General features: G+C 34.8%; 1 protein-coding gene across 1 annotated transcript; it reads right to left on the bottom strand.

Moving 5' to 3' along the window:
- Window positions 1–837: 837 nt before the first annotated feature.
- Window positions 838–17,754, bottom strand: LOC306872239 (alpha-parvin-like). Its single transcript, XM_079420733.1, has 14 exons — window positions 17,465–17,754; window positions 14,187–14,276; window positions 14,021–14,091; window positions 13,270–13,372; window positions 13,035–13,175; window positions 11,823–11,938; window positions 11,413–11,471; window positions 9,012–9,031; window positions 8,316–8,377; window positions 8,161–8,229; window positions 7,970–8,071; window positions 7,176–7,248; window positions 4,640–5,967; window positions 838–3,041 (listed from the first exon to the last, which is right to left on the bottom strand). The coding sequence occupies exons 1-13, from the start codon at window positions 17,598–17,600 to the stop codon at window positions 5,891–5,893; spliced, it is 1,119 nt and encodes a 372-aa protein (XP_079276859.1). The 5' UTR covers window positions 17,601–17,754; the 3' UTR covers window positions 838–3,041; window positions 4,640–5,890.
- Window positions 17,755–22,419: the final 4,665 nt, after the last annotated feature.

The raw sequence follows: 22,419 nt of genomic DNA, 5'->3' as shown, positions 1-22,419 counted from the left end.
TGTCACAAAAAGTAATAAATTTAAACAACTAGCAACCCTTAAAGTAATTTTAGTTTGGGCAAAATAGTTATTAATACAGATTTTGTGCATGGTAAAATCGCTGTGCTGATCAACATAAAGCTGCTTGATTTGAAAATGACTACTGAGTGAGCTGGATTTATATACGCTACACTATTGACAATGGATCTTTTTTTCCTGCTAAATTTCTTAGAAATATTGCTATAGAAACATTGTGACCTTAAGACTGAATGTATATAGCTGAATATTCACAAAAACCTTGAAATGAGTGAAATGTGTCTAAATAAACAGAATAGGCCTCAAAAAAGGCATTTATGTAACATTCAGCTAAATGAATTTGTGTAACCCATAAAACCATTCTTGCACAATCATAGCATTCCGTTTGATACGTAAGAATGTATTTATGAATGATAGTCACGCAAATTTGTTCAGCTTGTGATTTATGAATAAGGCCCAATGCCATAATCACCTTGTTAGGTGACTGCCGCGTCTTCACGAATTTCATCAAAAATATCTTAATTTGTGTTCCGAAGATAAACAAAGGTCTTACGGGTTTGGAGCGACATGAGGGTGAGTAATTAATGACAGAATTTTCTTTTTTTGGGGTGAACTATTCCTTTAAGATAACAAATGCATATATGATTTTATGAATATCTATAAACGTTTAACTCCTCCTTGGCCATCTGTCAGATCTTCACCAAACTGCACATGTCAGCTCTAGACCATGCTGGTAAATTAATTTAATTTTAGAATCAAAGGATTTAAACAGATAAATCTGTGATGTTCACAAGGCAAACAATAAATTCTAAACTGCTATTTCAAGTGAAACATTAAGGCTTTAATACCAATCAACCACATGGCCCATTTGTGCTTGAACCCTGATGATTGCCACTTGTGGCTATATTTTATAACTTATATGCTTATTATATACAACTTTTAGAAATGGTTTAATGCAGCAACACTGTATGCAGAACATGTCAAGGAAATTAAATACTGATTGCAAACACTACAAATATTCCATACAAACAGTGATTGACAATCAACTGAAAAGTTGTTTTGCTTTGTGTGAGTGTGATATTCCTCTTCTTAGGATGGTTTTCCATATATGGTAAACAGGAAATAGTGGTGATGTCATAGGGAATTTATTTTCTAATCATGCTGGCTTAAACCTCTACAGTGAAAAAATAAAAACATTTCAGTGACCTTCAAATGAAAACTTTTAAGAAAATCTCTTTTAACTGAAAGTACATGTTACTTTCTTAATACAGAAACAATCTTCTGCATCGATAGGCTCAAATAGCCTGATTGTTGTCAATCCACTTTAAAGGAACACTCCACTTTTTTTTGGAAATAGGCTCATCCCCTAGAGTTAAACAGTTGAGTTTTACCGTTTTTGAATCCATTCAGCCGATCTCCGGGTCTGGCGGTAGCACTTTTAGCTTAGCTTAGCATAGATCACTGAATCTGATTAGATCAAAAATGACCAAAGAGTTTCGATAGTTTTCTTATTTAAAACTTGACTCTTCTGTATAGTTACATCGTGTACTAAGACCGATGAAAAGTTGCGATTTTATAGGCCGATATGGCTAGGAACTATACTCTCATTCCGGAGTAATAATCAAGGAACTTTGCTGCCGTACCATGGCTGCAGCAGGCGCAATGATATTACGCAGCGCCTGAAAGTAGTCCTCAGCTAGGTAACTAGTTATGATATAGCTGATTTAACAATAAAAGTTCATGTGAATAAAAACATTGTACAATCACGCCGTGTGATTGTATTAAATATAGAAAAAATGAATATTTTTTGTCTTTTGGAAGCTGCATTCAAAATCCACTTGGCTTAAAAATCTGAGGGGGCACGTGCCCCCTCACTTTGAATGGGCATGACACCTCTGTGTAGAGATCGTTTCGGAAACGCAGTGTAAACGCCAGTGTAAACGGGGTCTGCAGCATTTTCAAAAGTCTCAGTTTTCGACCTTGAAAACGCCGGAGTAGTGTAAACGATAGGCATATCCATAGCAAAAGTTATGAGTTTTAAAACGAAAACGCACTAGTGTAAACGGGGCCTAAGAATGATAGGATGGCATTAAATTTTTTATTTACATTTTTATTCTACGATCATAAAAATATTTAAATTTATGCATTTGGTAGACGAATCAAAAGAATACGGGTGACTTATATGGCATTTGGGCAGTCAATTTATCAGTTCATGCATTCCCTGTGACTCAAACCCATGAGCTTGGCATTGCTAGTCCATTGATAATGCTGTTCTCAGACAGAGTGGAAAACCATTATAGCAAAAATCAGAGGTGGGACTAAGTCATTGTTTTGCAAGTCACAAGTAAGTCTTGAGTCTTTGCATTCAGTTCTCGAGTCAAGTCCCGAGTCAAAATAGGCAAGTCCAAGTCGAGATGCAAGTCCTCAAATTTTAGCTTCAAGCCTTAAACAAGTCATTAGTGCTCTTTGCCCATAGTGTCTCAGTATTAATTACCATATCAAATTTATAGTAATTTATATCAGGAAGTCGGGTAGAATATGTTTTACATAGTTTAAGTTCATGTGAGATGGGTGCCCTTAGTAAAACTACTCAAGTTCAATTTATGGATTGTGCCAAAATAGGACAAGCTGTGAAAAAACTATTTTATTAGTAACAGAATAGCAAAGACAACATAACTTCATAAAAATAACAGCTGCAATACTTTGCATGCGTGCATAAGAATATATGCTTCTTGGTGTTATATTTAAGCCAATGAGCCATTATTTGGAACCTCAATGAAACAGATTTAAAAACATGTGAGCAGAAACGGAGAAAGAACTGCTTTGAAAGAACTAGAAGAAATAACTGCTACCATACTTTACATGTGAGAGGAAACCTGCAATATGGATGCAGACAAACTCACAAAGACAGTCATTCAAAAATGCGGTGCTACCATTCTTTATAACTAAAAAGAGTAACAAAGACAAAATGTTGTACGTTAAATGTTAAGTTTATAATATGCATAGTTGATCACTAAATTTAGGGGCTATGTGCTATACAGACTGATTTACAACACATTAATTCAATTATTAATAACAAAAGAAATAAAAGTGAAATGAGTGCCTGGTGAAGAGGGAGAATTTTTTTAAATATTTTATAGTTATATACAGGTACATCTCAAAAAATTAGAATATTGTGAAAAAGGACAATATATTTTGTCACTCATTTCAGAAAGTGAAACCCATATATTATATAGATTCATTAGAGTGAAATATTTCAGAAAATTTTAATATTACATAAGATCCATAAAAAATTTATATTTTAAACAGAAATGTCAGGCTTCTGAAAAGTATGTTCATTTCTATGTACTCAATACTTGGTTGGGTCTCCTTTTGCTTGAATTGCTGTATCAATGTGGCGTGGCATGGAGGCAATCAGCCTGTGGCACTGCTCAAGTGTAATGGAAGCCCAGGTTGCTTTGATAGCGGCCTTCAGGTCATCTGCATTGTTGGGTCTGGTGTCTCTCATCTTCCTCTTGACAATACCTCATAGATTCTCTATGGGGTTCAGGTCAGGCGAGTTTGCTGGCCAATCAAGCACAGTAACACCATGGTCATTGAACCAGCTTTTGGTACCTTTGGCAGTGTGGGCAGGTGCCAAGTCCTGCTGGAAAATGAAATCAGCATCTCCATAAAGCTTGTCAGCAGAAGGAAGCATGAAGTGCTCTAAAATGTCCTGGTAGATGGCTGCGTTGACTGTGGACTTCAGTAAACACAGTGGACCAACACCAGCAGATGACATGGCAGCCCAAATCATCACTGACTGTGGAAACTTCACACTGGACTTCAAGCAACAGGGATTCTGTCCCTCTCCACTCTTCCTCCAGACTCTGGGTCCTTGATTTCCAAATGAAATGCATTTACTTTAATCTGAAAAGAGGACTTTGGACCACTGAGCAACAGTCCAGTTCTTTTTCTCCACAGCCCAGGTAAGACGCTTCTGACGTTGTCTCTGGTTCAGAAGTGGCTTGGTAGCCCTTTTCCTGAAGACGTCTGAGCGTGGAGACTCTTGATGCACTGACTCCAGCTTCAGTCCACTCCTTGTGAAGCTCTCCCAAGTGTTTGAATCAGCTTTGCTTGCCAGTATTCTCAAGCTTGCGGTCATCGCTGTTACTTGTGCACCTTTTCCTACCCAAATTCTTCCTTCCAGTCAACTTTGCATTTAATATGCTTTGATACAGCACTCTGTAAACAGCCACACCTTTCAGTAATGACCCTCTGTGACTTACCCTCTTTGTGGAGGGCGTCAATGTTCGTCTTCTGGATCATTGCCAAGTCAGCAGTCTTCCCCATTATTGTGGTTTCAAAGAACAAGAGATACCCGGAATTGATACTGTAGGGATGGTCATTAATTGCTTTCCTGTAGCTCAAATAGTAGAGCATGGCGCTAGCAATGCCAAGGTCATGGGTTCAATTCCCAGGGATAGCAAGAGCTGATAAAATGTAAAAACTGTAACTTGAATGCAATGTAAGTCACTTTGGATAAAAGCGTCTGCTAAATGCATAAATGTAAATTAATTGAAACTCAAATGTAAATATTCTAATATTTTGAGATACTGATTTTTGACTTTCATGAGCTGTAAGCTCTAATCATCAAAATTAAAACAAAAAACTTTTGAAATGTTTTACTTAACGTAATGAATCTAAAATATATGAAAGTTTCACTTTTTGAAATAAGTTACAAGAAAAAATGAACTTTTTCACGATATTCCTTTTTTTTTAGATGCACCTGTATAGACTACAATTCAGAATTCATTTTGTGAAAGAAACGCTTCTTCAAATTATATTTTAATTGATCATTAGGCCAATTGCCACTCTTTTTTTTTCCTTCAAATTATAGCAAATTGTTTTGCAATGATTAATTTTTAATCTACCTTAAATCAAGGTTTAACTTTATCTAATAATTATTTTGCACCAAACTTTAAACCTTTAAAAAAAGCAGGTTTACATTTTAACCCATCATTTTGATCCTGGATTTATGTAATATTTGCACCATAACTTTAAACTCAGATTTAAATCTTGATTATGGATTAACTTTAAACTTAATGGAGGTTTAAATAAAATAAAATGCACATGCAATTAAAATATGCAACTGATTGAACAAAAACAGTGGACATTTGACAAAAAAAAAAGTTTTCGGAGCTGTTTACCAATAAAAATGAAAATTAAAGCACATCGAGTTGGCAGAGCTGCGAGGGTTGTGGCGGAATGCGGATCCGTCACTCATGGTGCACCTCGGTGTCAGACCAACAAAAGAAGTGAGGAATATGTTTAGCATTTAATAGCAGCGGTCACAGTGATGATGAGGCGAGCACTGATCTGATCATAAAGTCTTTCCGAGTCACAGGGCTCAAGTCCAAGTCAAGTCTCGAGTCATTGCTGTCAAAGTCTAAGCCGAGTCTCAAGTCTTCTTTAATTATGTCGAGTCGCAAGTCATCAAATTTGGGACTTGAGTCTCCGAGTCATGTGACTGGAGTCCACACCCCTGGCAAAAATAGCAAAGAGTGACGAAAGCGATTTGGAAAAATGCAAATGAACACTCATATCACAATACAATGATATCACAATATATTCCACATATTTTGATATTTTCCATAACCATATTCATCATAAAATAATACTATTTTTTTAAATCATCTTGCGGAATTAATAAATATAGATACTCAATTTCAAACGTGAAAGAAATACAAAAAAAGAAAAAATATATACATATACTGCATATAGGTATATATACAGTATATAGCAAGATAATACTGATAAAAATGCGATATCTTTGTATTGAGCATTTTGGTAGTTTGATCAAATCAAAACATCTCAGTCTGGTAGAGCTTCTCTGTCACTCCACATTCCTGTACTTGGTGAAGAGGTTGTAGAGGACCCTTAGTGTGGACTTGAGGTCACAGTTGACAATGTCTGAGGAGACACAAAAGATATGATCATGATCATGGTATGCAAAACAGATTCAGATTCATTTCAATATGAAACATTATCTTCCCTCTCTCAACATACCTGGCATCTCAACTGCTTATGTTGGTGGTGGTTAAGGAGATTCATTAATGACATTAAATACTTTTAAAAAGTTGAAAGTGTCCTGCAGTGTGACAAGTTACACTGAAACTGATCACTCTTTAGTTTGGAGACCAATTCTCACTAATAACTAACTATTAACTATGACTTTGAACTCCTAATTACTGCTTATTACTTAGTGTTGTGGTTAAGTTTAGGTATAGGATAGGATTAGAGGATGTAAAATATGATCATGCAGAATAAAGCATGCATTAATATGTGCTTTATAAGTACTAATAAACAGTCAATATATTACTGACATGTATGCTAATAAGCAACTAGTTAATAGTGAGAATTAGTCCTTAAAATCAAACTAAAACTATCTAAACAGCACTGTTGTGCAACCCGTTTTTCTTTATTTTAGACACACTACACGGAATAGAAAATTTGAAGAACAAAATCACACCGCAAGACCATTTTGAAATAAAACAGTGAGAGCAAAAAGTTGTGGTAACTACTGTAGTTACAAAATATACACTTATAGAGAAATATTAAAATAATATCTTTGTTAATTAAAAAATTCAACTCGATGGCAGCACCAAGTGTCAGCTTCTCATTCCCCAAGCCATTGCTAAGGTGTTCTGAGTGGTTGTTACTAAGGTATTCTAAAGGTGCAGTCACAATAGATATATTTAGGTCCTTTGTCATTTGTCAATACTGTAGTGATATACGAGGGCCCAAGTAAAAAGAGTCCACACCCACATCAATATCATGTTCTACTCTAGCCATATTAATATCCTTCACCCTGCAACGAGTAATAATAGTAATGCTTGCCTTAGCAATTGTAAATGCAGCGTGCATTCGGGACACTCGCCAAACCTTTTGGGAGCAACTACAGCCTCATCTGGTGATTAACCTCACATTCATTTACGTTCAACAGCAACAGGACAGGAGGCAATGAAGAGATCAATTACACTGATACACATGGAAACTCCACTTAACTACAATAAACTATTGCAATCAGGCAACATGCCATGAGTGTTCCTTAGAAATCAAGCACTGACTACACAAAACACAAGCACACTTGATCTCAGTCTTAGAGCAAGAAAGTTTACCTTCTGGCCTGGGCTTTGGCTTCTCCATATTGCCATCTTGCATCAGCTCAAAGGAAAATGAAACATTGTGCACCTAATGAATACAATGCAAATCAACACTGTGATGAGAAATTAACAACAATTTTAATACAAATAGTGGCGCTATAATTTAATTTATATAATGTATAATATATCAGTCCATGTCTGTGAAGGTCCATGGACAGATAAATAAAACATATAGGATTTTATTTAGAAAATAATTACATTAATGATGTATTAAAGTAAGGATAAAATAAAAATGTGTGCATATTAGGGTTCTTGCTGTGAACGATTAATCCACCTTAAAAACCCTTAGACATTTCTGTCCTCCAAAAAGTCCATTCCACCAAAATGTTCAAGTTTCAGAAAGTTCAATTAAAGACATTGTAAAAATAATCCATCCGAAGAGACATGATAGCTTTGTGTGATGAACAGATTTCATTTAAACTATTATCCACATGTAAACATCAATGATCAATACACATACATAGAGAACATAAATATGGAAAATTAAAGAGCAAATATGCTTGAGGTTTCTTCTTACATGTCACACAAACAAGTTTGAACATACATCAGACAAGTTTCATTAAAAATATCTTTTGGAAGGTAAATGAAAGAGGGTCGGTATGATGACAATTTTCATTTTATATTCCAGCCTCACTTTTCACATCCAATTAATAATCGATTGATTTTTTCCATTTCATTTCATTTCTGTTTCCTGTGAAAGGTTATAATGTTTAAATTATTAACTACAACTTCACAATAATTTAGAATACCTTATGATCAAAATTTTCAGGGATGAGGAAGAAGTTATAGAGGGGCACAAAGTATCCTTCTAGGAGTCCCATCAGTAAGACCAGGTACACACCATCAGCAAACTACAAGAGATCACAGACACTGACATCTCAGTTTTTGGACATCTCTCTCTACTGATAATCAGCTCATGGTCGAGTCATGGTCACGTTACCTGAGTTTCCAGCTCTGACACCTCCAGATTCAACTTGTTTAAGTGCTTGTTCACAAATGTAACAAGAGTCTAATAAAAAGACCAAGAGATCAGAGTCAGAGTCAAAGCTCTCTGTTTGTAAAACCTCTTAAGAATAGAGTGAAATCTGCACTTGCCTTTTTCACCACATTCAGTTTATCTGGCGCATGGTCAAAAAGGGTATCAAACGCGTCTCGCTCTGTGAAATAAGACATGATTTCTCACATGCAAGGCAGCACTAGAGAAGATTTTATTTTATTTTATTTTGATCACTTTACAAAGCATGTTAAGATGTACAGTGGCTGCAAAACAGATTTGAATACTAAAGCTAAAATTTGGACACTAAAATACAAAAATGTTCGAAATTATGAGATATGAGATTAATTTATATATTAAATAATGATATGATTATATGGTTTTTATATCATTATTATTAAAATATATGATCATTATATAATATCATTATTATATGACACTATATTAAATGATTTTGCTAGTGTAAAATTTATCATGCTAATATATATGTGTATATAGATAGATAGATAGATGATAGATAGATAGATAGATAGATAGATAGATAGATAGATAGATAGATAGATAGATAGATAGATAGATAGATAGATAGATAGATAGATAGATAGATAGATAGATAGATAGATAGATAGATTGATTGATTGATTGATTGATTGATTGATTGATTGATTGATTGATTGATTGATTGATTGATTGATTGATAGATAGATAGATTGATTGATTGATTGATTGATTGATTGATTGATAGATAGAGCCAATGTAATTGAATTTAAGATGTGCAAATTATATGTAATACATACCATATCTTCCAGACAATGCCCTAGGGGGAAGGAAAAGAGCATTATTATTTCAACATCAATTTGGGTAACAAAAGAGATCAAAAATCTATTTATGTCTGAATGAAAGGGTTTTACAAACAGTCTAAATGGCAAAATAATAACCAAATTCAGAGGGACATATCAAGAGTGCCAAGATGAAAGGCAAACAAAAAGATTAGGGGGAAGGGAATGCTCCGGTCCCAAGAGCGGGCCGATCAAACAGAACTGGGTTCCAGGATATTGGCCTAGTGGACGCCTGCCCAGCAGCGGCTCGTCTCCACACAGTCAATTCTGTCCTGGCAGAGGCATGTCTCAGCAGCTGCTGCCCGAGTCCACATCAGCAGCCAAGGAGCTGCTCTTTGCCTTATCTCCCAAGTTGATTTGGGCCCGCTGGACCGCTGTTAATCAGCAGCAGCAGTGGAGAGCTGGCAGAGCAACAGCTCCGGTGCTCAACCTCTAGAAGCTCTGCAAAGCTGCTCAGAAGCAGGAGGATCCAGCTCACAACCAATACACACACACCCTGTACACCACAGCTCCATGACTGGCATGTCACTGCATGTCCAGCCACTGGATCCCTGTTTACTTCATACTTCAACACATAAACCAAACACACAGTATACTATAATATTAAACACAGGTGCAGCTCGTCTATATGGGCAGTTGGGGCAGAGCCATTCAGAGCCATATTCATCCAAAACATAGCCCTCTAAACTAAATCAATAATACATTGTAAATGTGTTCAGCATTCTGCAACAAATATTTTTTTAGGATTTTCGATACTATTTTAAAGTCGTAAAGTAAGCAGTATATTTTAAAATCCAGCACATGGCTTTAGCAGGCATGTATACATAGCATGATACTAAGTGGGGCAGACAGTGCCCCACAATTTTGCAACGAAAATCTGTGGTGAAAAGGGGAACTGCAGCGCGCTCTAATTGAGAGCCATTGGGGCAGATTTGAGACTGTCCCGCTTATTTTCACGTTAACGTTACCTTACATGAATCTCGCTCAACCAAGACGATATCAATCCGCTTCAGCTATGTGTCTTTTTGTTTTTGTTTTCCTATGTGGAGTAGTGGATCAAATGATCAAAGTAGGCTATACGTTAAATCCTTTAGTTTAAATGTGCCTTAGTTTAAAATAACATTTATGTGGTTCTGTTGTGTTTGTTTTGTTTATTCTGAGAATGGACATATGATCTTCTTTCCTCGCCCGAATTGCTCCACAACTTGTAGCATTCTAAATCAACATTTGGAGGCGATAAATACTATATTAAGGCAATTATTATACAACCTTTTAATGCGCGTAACATTACTGCCTGTCAGTCAACATTAGCGCGCCACCCACAGGATAACGCAAGGACATCTCTGCCAAAATGTTGTGTTCAGAGATTAGAATACAAAGTTCAAAGTACAAAAATCTCCCCCACCTACATTTATGGTCAGTAAAAACAATATCTGCTTTATACTCCCATATTTTGACAAGCTTATTGTTCATAATCATACATTTCCTTTCCTTTTCAGAATTATAAACACATTACGCATATATAGCATATATTGACATTAGTGCATTCCCTTGTGAAAAAGAATATTAACTTTAAGCATGCTTTTCAAAAGAGGAACTTATTAAGGAAATAATATACTTTAAAATAATATACTTAAGTGCAATCTGAATGTAGCGCTTTTGAACACTTAATTGCATGTTATGTGCACTTAAATGGCAATGTATTATAGTTTACATTTATATTAAATCCAATTAGTTGACCTTAGGAGGGTATTTAAAAATAAAGATGTAATTTAACATTTGCAATGATAAATTTAATTTATAATTTAGTATATATATATATTAATATGTTAACTTTACATATCAAATAAGACACTATAGCTCAAATGAATAATAATTTTACATGTACTTTACATGTGCTTTAGTATGTTAATCAACACATCACAATAAGTGTACTTCTTTAAAGTGCAACAAAATGAACAAAAACATAATGATTTAGAATGAAATTTAATGTAAAACATTTGATTTGACATTATTACAAAGCGCACTTTTCTAATATCCTACTATCTGTAAATATTTTTTTTTTATATATATATATACTTTTAAGATTTGAGATACACTACAAGGGTTCTGCATCATGAACTAACAATGAAGAGCCTTTTTTTTACAGAATTTATTAATCTTGGTTTTATTTAAATGTAATGTTTATTTATAATTTACATTGTTGGTCATTATTAGTTCACGATGTGTGCATACACAATATATTTTCTGCAAGTGCATCAACTAATGATATCTATTGTGTTAACGTATATGTAGTCATATTGTAAATTTTTATTGTTTTATTTGCAATACTGTAATTAATAAAAAAAAAAAAACATACCCTATATTGCCTGTAATTTCCTCCTGAATCTGCCGAGACTGAAGTATTCCCTCTCGTTTCTATTGGGATAGAGAAACATTTTTCTAAATAATGTAAAAAGGGCAAGACAGTTTATAATCTTCTATAATATTATGTGTATAATCTAATATCAGAAAAATAGCATGATAAAGTTTCTGCACGTGTTATTATTGTACACAATCAAATATCTGTGTAAATGTAAAATTGTTCTTACGTTAATTGCAAATGACATAAGAATGGATTTATGATCATTTACACAGAAATTTATTCTGCTCAAGTTTCACAATTAAAGCACACTGTGACAAAACCGTTGAATGAAAGTGAACAATATTGTAACTAAGAAGCATAAAGCAAATTAATAAGCTATAAATTATGAACAGAAATAAAAGCACCTGAACCACTACAACTTGAATGGACACATGGTCTGGCAGTCTGATAGGGGCCCGGAAATGCTGAGAAAGAGCCACCAGCAGGTAAAGAATGGCCACAATGTTCTTAGCATGAACAGCTGAGAAATACATAAAGGAATAAACAGCAGGAGCAAAAGCTGAAATGCCTTCTGAATGTATACAAATGTTACATATTCTATATTCAATGAGAAGAAAGGTCAGCAATGAAACATGCTAAATGTTATTTCCATCAGTGATTTTCAACTGGTGGATTGCTGGTGGAGTTATTATTGGCAGCAAGGAAAAGTATTTATAAATGCAATTTATAACACAAACATAAATAATATCAATAAAAAAAAACTGCACAATTAAGCCACATTCACAAGTGGATCCCGTTGTTAAAGGAATAGTTCACCCAAAAATGAAAATTTGCTGGCAATTTACTCACCCTCGGACCATCCAAAATGTAGATGAGCTTGTTTCTTCATTTGAACAGACTTTTTCAGAAATTTAGCATTACATGACTTGTTAACCAATGAATCCTCTGCAGTGAATGGGTGCCGTCAGAATGAGATTCCAAGCAGAAAATAACATATTTGTTTAGAACTATTTGGGACTGTTCTCACTTGAAAACAGCGCTTGATCTGTGCATATTTCTCTCCTAAATTAAGACAAGACTACATTTTCACTGGAGAAAGCAATATTATAGGTCAATGAGGTTTGAAGTTAAAAATGTCTTGATGGATTTATTACAAACATGCACCTTTTTGCTTCACAAGACTTTTGTGATGTTGTATTGCGATGTTTATTTCAGCTGTTAACGGCACCCATTCACTGAACAAGATCCATTGTGAGCAAGTGATTTAATGCTAAATTTCTCCAAATCTGTTTTGAAGAAGACTACTCCTAGGATGGCCTGAGGGTAAATCGCCAGTAAATTTTCATTTTTGGGTGAATTATTCCTTTAATAAAATTTCAAAATCATTAGTGACAAATTTTGCTGTTCTATTTATCACTGCATATTTTTGTTTTTACTTTTGTACAATAAACTTTAGTGGGTCTTATAATTCCTATAATGTAAAATCAGAACCATCGATCAACCGATTGACCACAATTGGCATTAAAAAGATTGAAAAAAGAACTGTTGCAAAAATATAGTAATACAGAGTGTAAAATATATCATGCAAATGAAAAAAAGAGGCAAAAGCTACATACAGTCAACATTCCATTTAATGTTCCTGGAGGAAACTTTGAGAGTGTCATTGATCTTTTCCAGAACCGTCTGCAGCTTCTGTTTTTGAGCGATCTCACACTGAGTCACCTCAGCCACATTCAGCTTCTCTCCCTCTAGGTTCTCTGAGAATACATACACAATTTATAGGTCACACAATAGAATACTGGGTCTTACTTAAACAACAATATAGGCTCTTTTCCAGAACAGATTCCTCACCAAAGAGTTTTTGAAGAACCTGCCCATCATAGAGGTCCTCAGCTAGATCCTTAACAATGATTCTCTCTCTCACCAACACGTCATTGATCCAGTCAATGAGCACCTGTCATTAAAGACCAGAGAAGTGGAGATGCTTGGGATGTTTGAAAAATTACTAATTGAAAATGCATGAACAAAATTGTACTGCAAAACTACATCTATGAGTTACAAGCTAGCCATCATTGCTTCCTTTTATTGTTCTATTTTTAGACAGTAAAAGTCTCAACATTCAAATATTGTTTCCTGTTATTCCAAGTAGTATATATATATAATTATAAATATACATACTGCACTGAAAAAATTTGGTGGAGGATTTACTTTGAACATTTTTACTTAGAAATTGATAGTAAATTTCACAAATAATTTAAAAAGTGGCAGGTAACACATTAAATGAAATGAAGACTAAAATAGTATTTTAGTAAAACGTGTCAAAAATATTTTTTACACTGTGTACCTTGAGTTACTTTTACATATATTTTCTATTTTGGTTGACAGTGATCTTTTCAGTCAGTATTTTACATTGTATATTTAACCTAAGATCAGGATTTGAACGTGGGTCCCTTTGCATGATAGATGACAGCAGTAACGCTAACTTGTATTATACTTCAGAGTTGGAGGTTGAAGCTCTGAGTGAACCTCTTACCAAAATACCAAAACTAGTGAAGAAGATCGAATAAGGAGTTGTATTACAGTCATGTTGGAGCTGATTTACCTTCAATAGCTCTTGGAGTTTGGGATCATTCCTTGAGTTGGGATCAACCATGGTACGGACTTCATTCTCATCTTTTGAGAGAGAAATGGGAAATACAGCAGCTTGTAGTATGACAGAGTCATACTATCATCATATGTCATCATAATCATCAGTTGAGAAATTTTACCAAGCATGGTGTCTTCAGGGTCCAGCTCAAAGGGAGTTGGGCTGAGGGGCAGGTTAATCGCATTCATTCCCTCCTCCTGGAGCTCAGACACTATAAAAAGAGGAAATGCATCACTATATCAGTAATACTCTTCAGTGACTACTCTTGTAAATCTTGAGCCAAGCTTCATGACATGAAAAACTGAAGTCTCCTTCACAAAATTTTAATGCCCTATGAAAACATGATAGATAGATAGATAGATAGATAGATAGATAGATAGATAGATAGATAGATAGATAGATAGATAGATAGATAGATAGATAGATAGATAGATAGATAGATACTCAAACAGCTGTCAGAGCTGTGTCTTTTTAAGCTGTTCCTCTCATCGCTGGAGGTCAGTTATTCAGTATTGGCCTCAGTGGGGAGGGGGCTACTCAAAGCGTCTCATTTAATGCTATGCATTCATCCCAGAACACGTTCAGCTTAACAAAAGAACTACAACTCAGACCTTCAATCAATAAATTGTGCAATATTCATCCAAATAGAGATTGTTCAGAAACCATTTTAGCATTGCCAAAGGTGAAGAAAGACACTTTATCATAATTTTAAAAAGAGTGCTTAAAAAATGTTAAAAGAATATGCAAACTCAATGTAATTTATTCAGACATGTAATTGTTATTTACCATTAAGTTAAAATTTATATTAAATGCTTTAACCTTTAAAGTTTTTTTTTATCTAAGTCACACTTAAGCAGGACTTAAGTACATCTAGAAAATTGTATAATCATTTTTATTGTGTTTAAAAATATGGAGTGCTGCTAAATATACTAACAAGCATTTATGGTAAACTAAAATATAGCCTACTTTACTGTAGTTTCTATTGAAACATGTAAGTCATTTAAATATATTTCTGTCATGACAACTCTTAGAGAGTTTACCATGGTAATATACATAGCAATATTAATGTGTTTGGTCTTGGCGGAATAGATCTGCTATGCTGCTGCTGCTGTGGCAGAGCAAGTACCGATACATGCTGCTGTGAGCATGTAAGAAATACTGCTGCTGCAAAAATATAACATATATGAAAGAACCCCATATAATCAGCTGTGCAATGTGATTATATCAAAGTGAGTTATCGGCCTGCGCCATCTAGAGTTTAATGACAGGACTTTGTATTTGTAATTGCATATTTCTAATAATTAAATAATTTAGTATATTTACTTTAAACTGTGTGTAATGTCAAATAACAACCTACATTAAACAACTTTACATGTGCTTTAGTATGTTAGTCAACACAAAAATAAGTGTATCAAAATATCAAAATAAGTATACTTTTTAATGCATGACAAAAGATTATTAAAACGCAATGCTGCTTTAAAGTAAAACTGTTCATTTTACATTAAAAGTGATTACACACGTTTTCAAAAGTGTGTGTATGCTAAGAAACATATCTTAAAGTGCACTTAAGTGACCTTTTATTCAGTCAATAAATTTTCTGCAAGTACTATCTTTAAAAATACATTTTTGAGATTTAAAGAACACTATAAATGCACATTCAATACAATTAAGTGCACTTATTTTTCTCAAGGGATTGTTATTCACTTTATTGACATGAATATGCTGTCAGTGGGAAATGTGTCATTAGTTAGCTTTCTACTGCTATAGTGGACATTGGACATGCAACTCTCAAACAGGTTAACAGATTAGTGATAGTTAATGCTTATAGATTAAGCCTCTAAATCTTGCTGTTCCATTGAATCTCTCATTTAATTGACCCTGTCTGCCATCCTGTGAATCGGTACATGTGGCGTCTCAACCAGCCCTCATGCAGGTGATCTTCTAAACACCCTCTCTGTCTCCATCTGCCCAGTGGCCCCATCAATACTGGCCAATCACTAAAGCAATGCTGCAGCACATCTCTGTGAGAGGCAGACCAGGAGAAGAATCGGTACAGATCCCTAGAGATATCGACATCCTGTTTTTAATCAACACCGAATCCTGCCATAGCTGCTTCTAACATGCTATAAACACGGTCAGTTGAGGGCAAGGGAAGCAACTTCCCGGCTTCTGAATAGACTTGCAGGACACATGCATGACAGCTGATTTACAACTTGTAAATTAACTTTTTAAATGTTTAATTTCTCTTGGGGTGCCAGTTTGTATTTCCTGTTATGGCATGAGGCTCTTTCTCTCTCCTTTTAGTCAGTGAATGTCTAAACCCACAAATAAACATAGCAGCAAACTAAATATGTATCTTGTCACATGGGACCAAAAAAACCCCAAAGCCAAACAATTTCATCACTTCTACACTATAGCCTATATGAGTGGCAAAGGATCAGCAGTGACATTCAGAATAAAGAATAAAGCTGGATGTCACCCCACTCAGAAATGCATATTAAGAATGAAATATGCAACGTAATATACAGTTTGATTAATTTTCGCACAATTACTTGAAGAATATCATGTTATGACTTTATTAATATTATTTATTAATAATATCAACGTAATAAAAACGTGCCTCGGTTTACGTATTGAACCCTTGTTTTAGCGCCACTCAGTGGACATTTCTCTTAAAACTGCGGCGAATCGTGCAGTAAGGTACATAAAAACGGTCTTTTTAAAAAAAGAAAAAAAAAGGATTTTTAGCACAGCGCAGTGAATTTCATTACTGATAAAGAAAAACTGAATGCATTGAAACTGAAATATCATCCAAAATAAATTATTCTGACTCAAGTTAAATGGTGTTGTTATAACAAAATGATGAAACGTTTCACACAGTAATCAGTATATATAGGGTAGAAAATAAGAAAATTATGTTTTCTTATTATTTACCCAACCTCTCACAATGAGTATTTGACAGGCACTTCTCTTCCTTATATGGTCACAAGAGAGACGCGCAGCCTTTTGTAAACACTCACATAGTTGAGTCTACTGTATATCAACAACAGTGCAACTGTACTGTACTTTACATTGTCATACAAAATACAAAAGATTGTTTCTGAGATTAAAAGCACTTTTCAAGATGTCATAGCATAATTTACAGTAGTAATTACTATACAGTATGTTACATTTTAATTTTATGAGACTGCATTTCTGCATCACAGGCTACACTGTAAAAATAAAATGAGACATAAATATACAGTTCAAGTATTTAGAACTATATAGTCGCCTAATCTGACAGATAGATGCCTAAACTTCAATGAGTTTAAAAGAGCAGAGAGATTTGTTTGACATGCACAGAATCAAATATAAGACAGCCTAGTATCGGCTATCCATGGATTTAAGCTGAATTCACACCTTCCTTTGCCTTTTTCCTTCTTGCTAAAGTTCCACCAAGCTTTCCAAGAAAAGTCTCATCTTTTTTCCTGGAGGAAGGCGACCTCGGAGTGGGAGATTTCGGCGAAGACGGTGATTTCTGCGGCGAAGAAGCCATTTGATAAGCAACACAATAAATGCGCCTCTTATCTAGAGCGAAAAGTTGTGGAGACTTCTTGAATTCCACCAAACGGAAGTGGAATTCCAAACATTCGTGTGCTTCGTAACTCTCTCTTGTTCCCCTTCTGCACGAGCGTGTCCCAGACCAGTCCCGCCCTGATTGACCGAACGCTTATTTCGCTATATTGTCTTTTCTTATCAGAGTCTGTTTTTCTTTATAATCTCCATTATGGCGTAATATAGGCTACTGTGCATGTTAAAGTCACAGCAGTTAGTTTTCTTTGATCACCAGCTCACAATATGAAATACATGGAGTAGATTACACACACAAAAATGTTGATCGATAGTTCTCTAATCAATAAAATGCCTTTAACTACAATGACATCATTTTGGTGTGAAAACGATATCTGCATTCCATGAGATGTTGGTGTTTTTAGTTGGTTTGTACCACTTTAAACCACTCCATCCAGTTTGATAAAATTGCAATAAATTAATATGATAATACTAACAATTTAAAAGATGGTTAAAAATGTTGACAGCCGCATGTAAATTGCCAATTCTTCACTGAGCAAGCCTGTTTAATTTTCCTCATAATAGTCACCCTGCTAATTTTCTCATGAAGTGTAAATAAAGTTATAATTAATAAAGTTAAAACCTCACCAGATCATATTTCTAAACGTTTTATGTATATAGTTATCGATATTTTATGGATATTTTCAAATGTTTAATACATTTTTCAACATATTTTATTCTGTTTCTTTCTGTGACATTTGTCAATAGCAGGACAAAAATAACAATGAGTCTATGCACTGAAAAAACAAGAACATTAGTGACGATACAGGAACTATACATCTTAGGTTTTTCATTCAGGTTGTCATTTAGGTCTTTATTTCTTTAACTTGATCACTACTATTGCAAATATTACTCTTCTATATGAGTACCAGGGTAATGGAAATTCAGGACCTTCAGCAAGATTGTTAAGAAAGGTTTTCAGCAACTGTCCATGACCTGTGCTGCTTCCTCAAGACACCTAATAATTAATTTACACTGATTAACCGCCAGGTATGTTGTTTATTTATTGACCATCTTACTGAAGTGCTATACTTGTTGCCATTACTTTGTATTAGACCATTTGTTTCTTTATAACCGTGGTTCTATAACACCTTAAAGGAAGCAATCATTACGCTTTTTACTCATCATTTAGCCATGACTTGCTACTTACGCCTCTAAAACTCATTTAGTACAATGAGAAGCTTGGCCTTACAAAGACCCCATTCAGTTCGTAAGTCTTTTCTCCTTCCTTCTGATACAATTATCTCCTCAAAGCCATGTAAACAAGCAGCACAGTGGACACGGACTTGCCCTGGGCTGTCATTAGAGCAGATTTTCCATGCAGTTATGCTCTAAAATCTTATGCGCGGTCCTTTTGGAGACTGGGAGGAGCCCATGTATAACTCTTTCACTGCAAAACAAGACCACCGCTCTGCCTTTGCACAAAGCCCGGGTTTTTTTCCTATAGCTTTTATCACGGAGCCATGAATTTGAATAGATAAAGTCTGATATGAATGCACAATAAAATAATTTGTGGAGTTATGTTTCCCAAGGATTTCTGACATGAGCAAATATAGTGTTCTTATTTAGTCTTTCAGTGCTTAAATAAACCGTGGTGCTGTTTTAAGGACTAGCAGCGATAAAAAAAAAACAAAAAAAAACAATTCATAATAAATGATGATTGTGTGTTTTTTTCTGGTGTTTTTCAAGTCATTATGTCTGCGTCATCATTCGATGCAATTTCCACTTAATTTCATTTTTGAATGCTAATAGTTGTGTTGTACATTTTCGCCTAAGACTATTCAAATGAAAACATGAAATCTCCCAGGTTCAATCTTTAGCTGTAATGTACTATACAAGAGAAGACAAAAGCAAGAAAAGGACCAGGACTTTTGACCTCTGGAACAGCTTCTAGTTTACGCTACACAACAAGTAAAACTAGAAGCCCCCCCCCCCCCATCTATTTTCAATGGGGTCAGACTGTGAGCTCTTGAGGTCAATACTTCCCTCTTCATGTCATTTTCCAACACTTGAAAGCCTTATGAACACTTTCATATCATACATACTCCATATATTATGAGTCACACTTCTCTCTGAGGATGCGATGAAGATATTGTTGCTCAAACAGACTCTTGGAGGATGCCGTAACTATACATATGGAATCCACACCTGGACAAACACAACACAGATGTCAGGATGTTGTTTATAACCCGTCGTTCTCATTTAAAACTAATTCCACCCAAGCAGGTCTTAATGCTGCTTTATCCTCCAACTGGAGTTGTGATATCCACAAATAAGCAGAGAGATGATACAGAAAACAAATGACTGACTGCCTATAGGTACCTGGATTGTTCAATTCTTTAATCATTTTTATTTGTAGCTACACTGCTTATGGTTTTTAAACCAAAATGCAAGAATGTTTTTTGATGCACATTAAAAATCAATTGGCATAAACAAAAACTCATCAGGAAACTTGAAATGCACATACCTAGAGCCCATCACATAGTAAACATAAGCTTGAATGAGTTTGTTTGATGTAGGACAAGCAATGAGGTTTTTTCTTGCAATTTTACACAAACACATTTCAGCTTCTAAGAACAATTGAGGTTTGTTGTTGTGTGTCAGTTTACCATATTTGATGTGTTTTATCTATACCGGAAACAAACTGGTATCCTAAAATAGTTACATCTTATTAACTGGTTTTATTTAAGTCTAATTCAACTTAAATACACTCATTATCAACAAAAGTCAGTTTTATGGGTATATGGGTCTTTACAGAAACAATTGCAGGTTACCATTTTTTACAGTGTATGTAATTTGATCAATGGGTACATAAAAGCCTAAATTACTCTGTTCCTCATGGAAAACAATTGTGTCTCTTCAGAACATTTGGAGTCTGAAGTGAAGTCTGAAGTGAAGCCTTGTGGGCCGTCATGAAATGGCATAACAAACGTGAACTTAACATTACTTCACGAAGAAACATTCACACTTATTATTCATATATAATTAGTATATTATTATTATTATATATGTAAACCAAAATAGTAGGCCTATGTATTTATATTTATATAGTATATTTATAATATTAATAATAATTGATTTAAATTCATATTAAATATTTTGTTTATTAATCATATTTATAGCTTTTTAATAGATCATATTTAATCTAGATTAAAAAATGCTGGAGAAAAATATGCTATTCATTTTTATTTCATGATACCTAATGAATAAATGCATGTCAATAAAATGAACCTTATTTTAAGAGGTTGCTGATGTATTAGTGAAGTAATGAGACCTACAGTTTTCCCCTGACAGACAATTAAATTAGTTGGAAAAATCCCATAGTCTTATCCCAGAAACCACTTACCCTAGAAACCACAAAACAACACCCTAGCAACCACTCTGAATCACATATGTAAGTGTTGATATTTCATCAGATATTTTAGGGTAGCCTAATATATTTATGAAGAACCTGACCAGTTTTTCATCAAAACTTTTAAGTAGAATTATCGTTTATCGTTCAATAAAACAGAACACACCTTAAAGAACGAGGTTAGCCCATTGAAAAGTCCAGTCTTTGAGAGTGCTGTAGGATATGATTGGTATGTTTGAAATACTGTATTTTTTTTCCACCAGAGGCCTTTGTAGATGTGTTTGATCTGTTATTTTCTCCCTCCACTTCAGTGGGACCCTGCAGAGGTGCGCAGTCAGAGCAGCACACCAGAGAGAGGACGGTTAACTCTCTCGCCTCCCCCCTCTCATCTGCCTCCACTCACATCCTGGCTTATTGCTTCCGGCTGCAGCAGAGCCTCTCACAGCATCCCCGCTGAGGTCACTCTAGCCCAGGTCACGAACAGAAAAATACCCCCCTCCTTTACCTCCTGACACTACAGCCTCTCTCTCTTTCTCTTTGGGTCTGTGCCATCTACGCCTGCTGTGGAAAAGCACTACACGGAAATATCCACTGGGCCTCAAGGTCAACTCTGGAGTTCCCAGACATAGTCCCTGAATGCTGCTCTCTAGCTGAGCCAGTCTGAGCTAACAGCGGGTTCCTGTGCAGAGTATGAACAGAGTGTTCAGATCAGATCAACAACCTAAAGAAAGAATTCATCCAAAAGTAAAAATTCGGATGAAAAATAGGTAGTTTCAAACCCATATGACTTTAATTCTTCTGTGGAACAAAAAATTAGGCAGAATGTTCATGCTGCTCTTTCCGTGCATTGAAATCGAAAAGGAATGGATGCTGTTGAGCCCCAAAAATGCATAAATGTACCAAAAATATAGTCAGTTAGACTCATGCACCATATTCCAAGACTTCTGAAGCTATACGGCAGCTTTTTGTAAGAAACAGGGCCAAACTTCACTGATTATTCACTGAAATCCCTTCCACCATATCTGTCAAATCTCATTTGTGTTCATTTTGAAAATACAAAGATGTAAATGAGATTTAAAAGCCATTGCCAAGACTTTCAGTAAATAACAACTTGAATTTTGGTTTGTTTTAGGGTTATTATAAATAACTTAAACTAAAGTAAAAAAAGTTACTTGAATATAATATAAATTAAATGATTTTACACACACACACACATACACATATATATATATATATATAGACATTCAAAACTAATAAAAACACACAACAACAAAACGGATTAAAAAACTGATTAAAAAAATTCATAAAATACATAATTAATATCTTATGTTGATATGATACCAAAAATAACACTGGTCTGTTTCTCAATCTTAAGATTTCAGAAGACTTGTAG

Source organism: Barbus barbus (genome assembly GCF_936440315.1).
Source record: "Barbus barbus genome assembly, chromosome: 1".
Taxonomy (NCBI): Eukaryota; Metazoa; Chordata; class Actinopteri; order Cypriniformes; family Cyprinidae; genus Barbus; species Barbus barbus.
The sequence above is the reverse complement of the archived record's forward strand: the minus strand, read 5'-3'. Positions and strand labels throughout refer to the sequence as shown.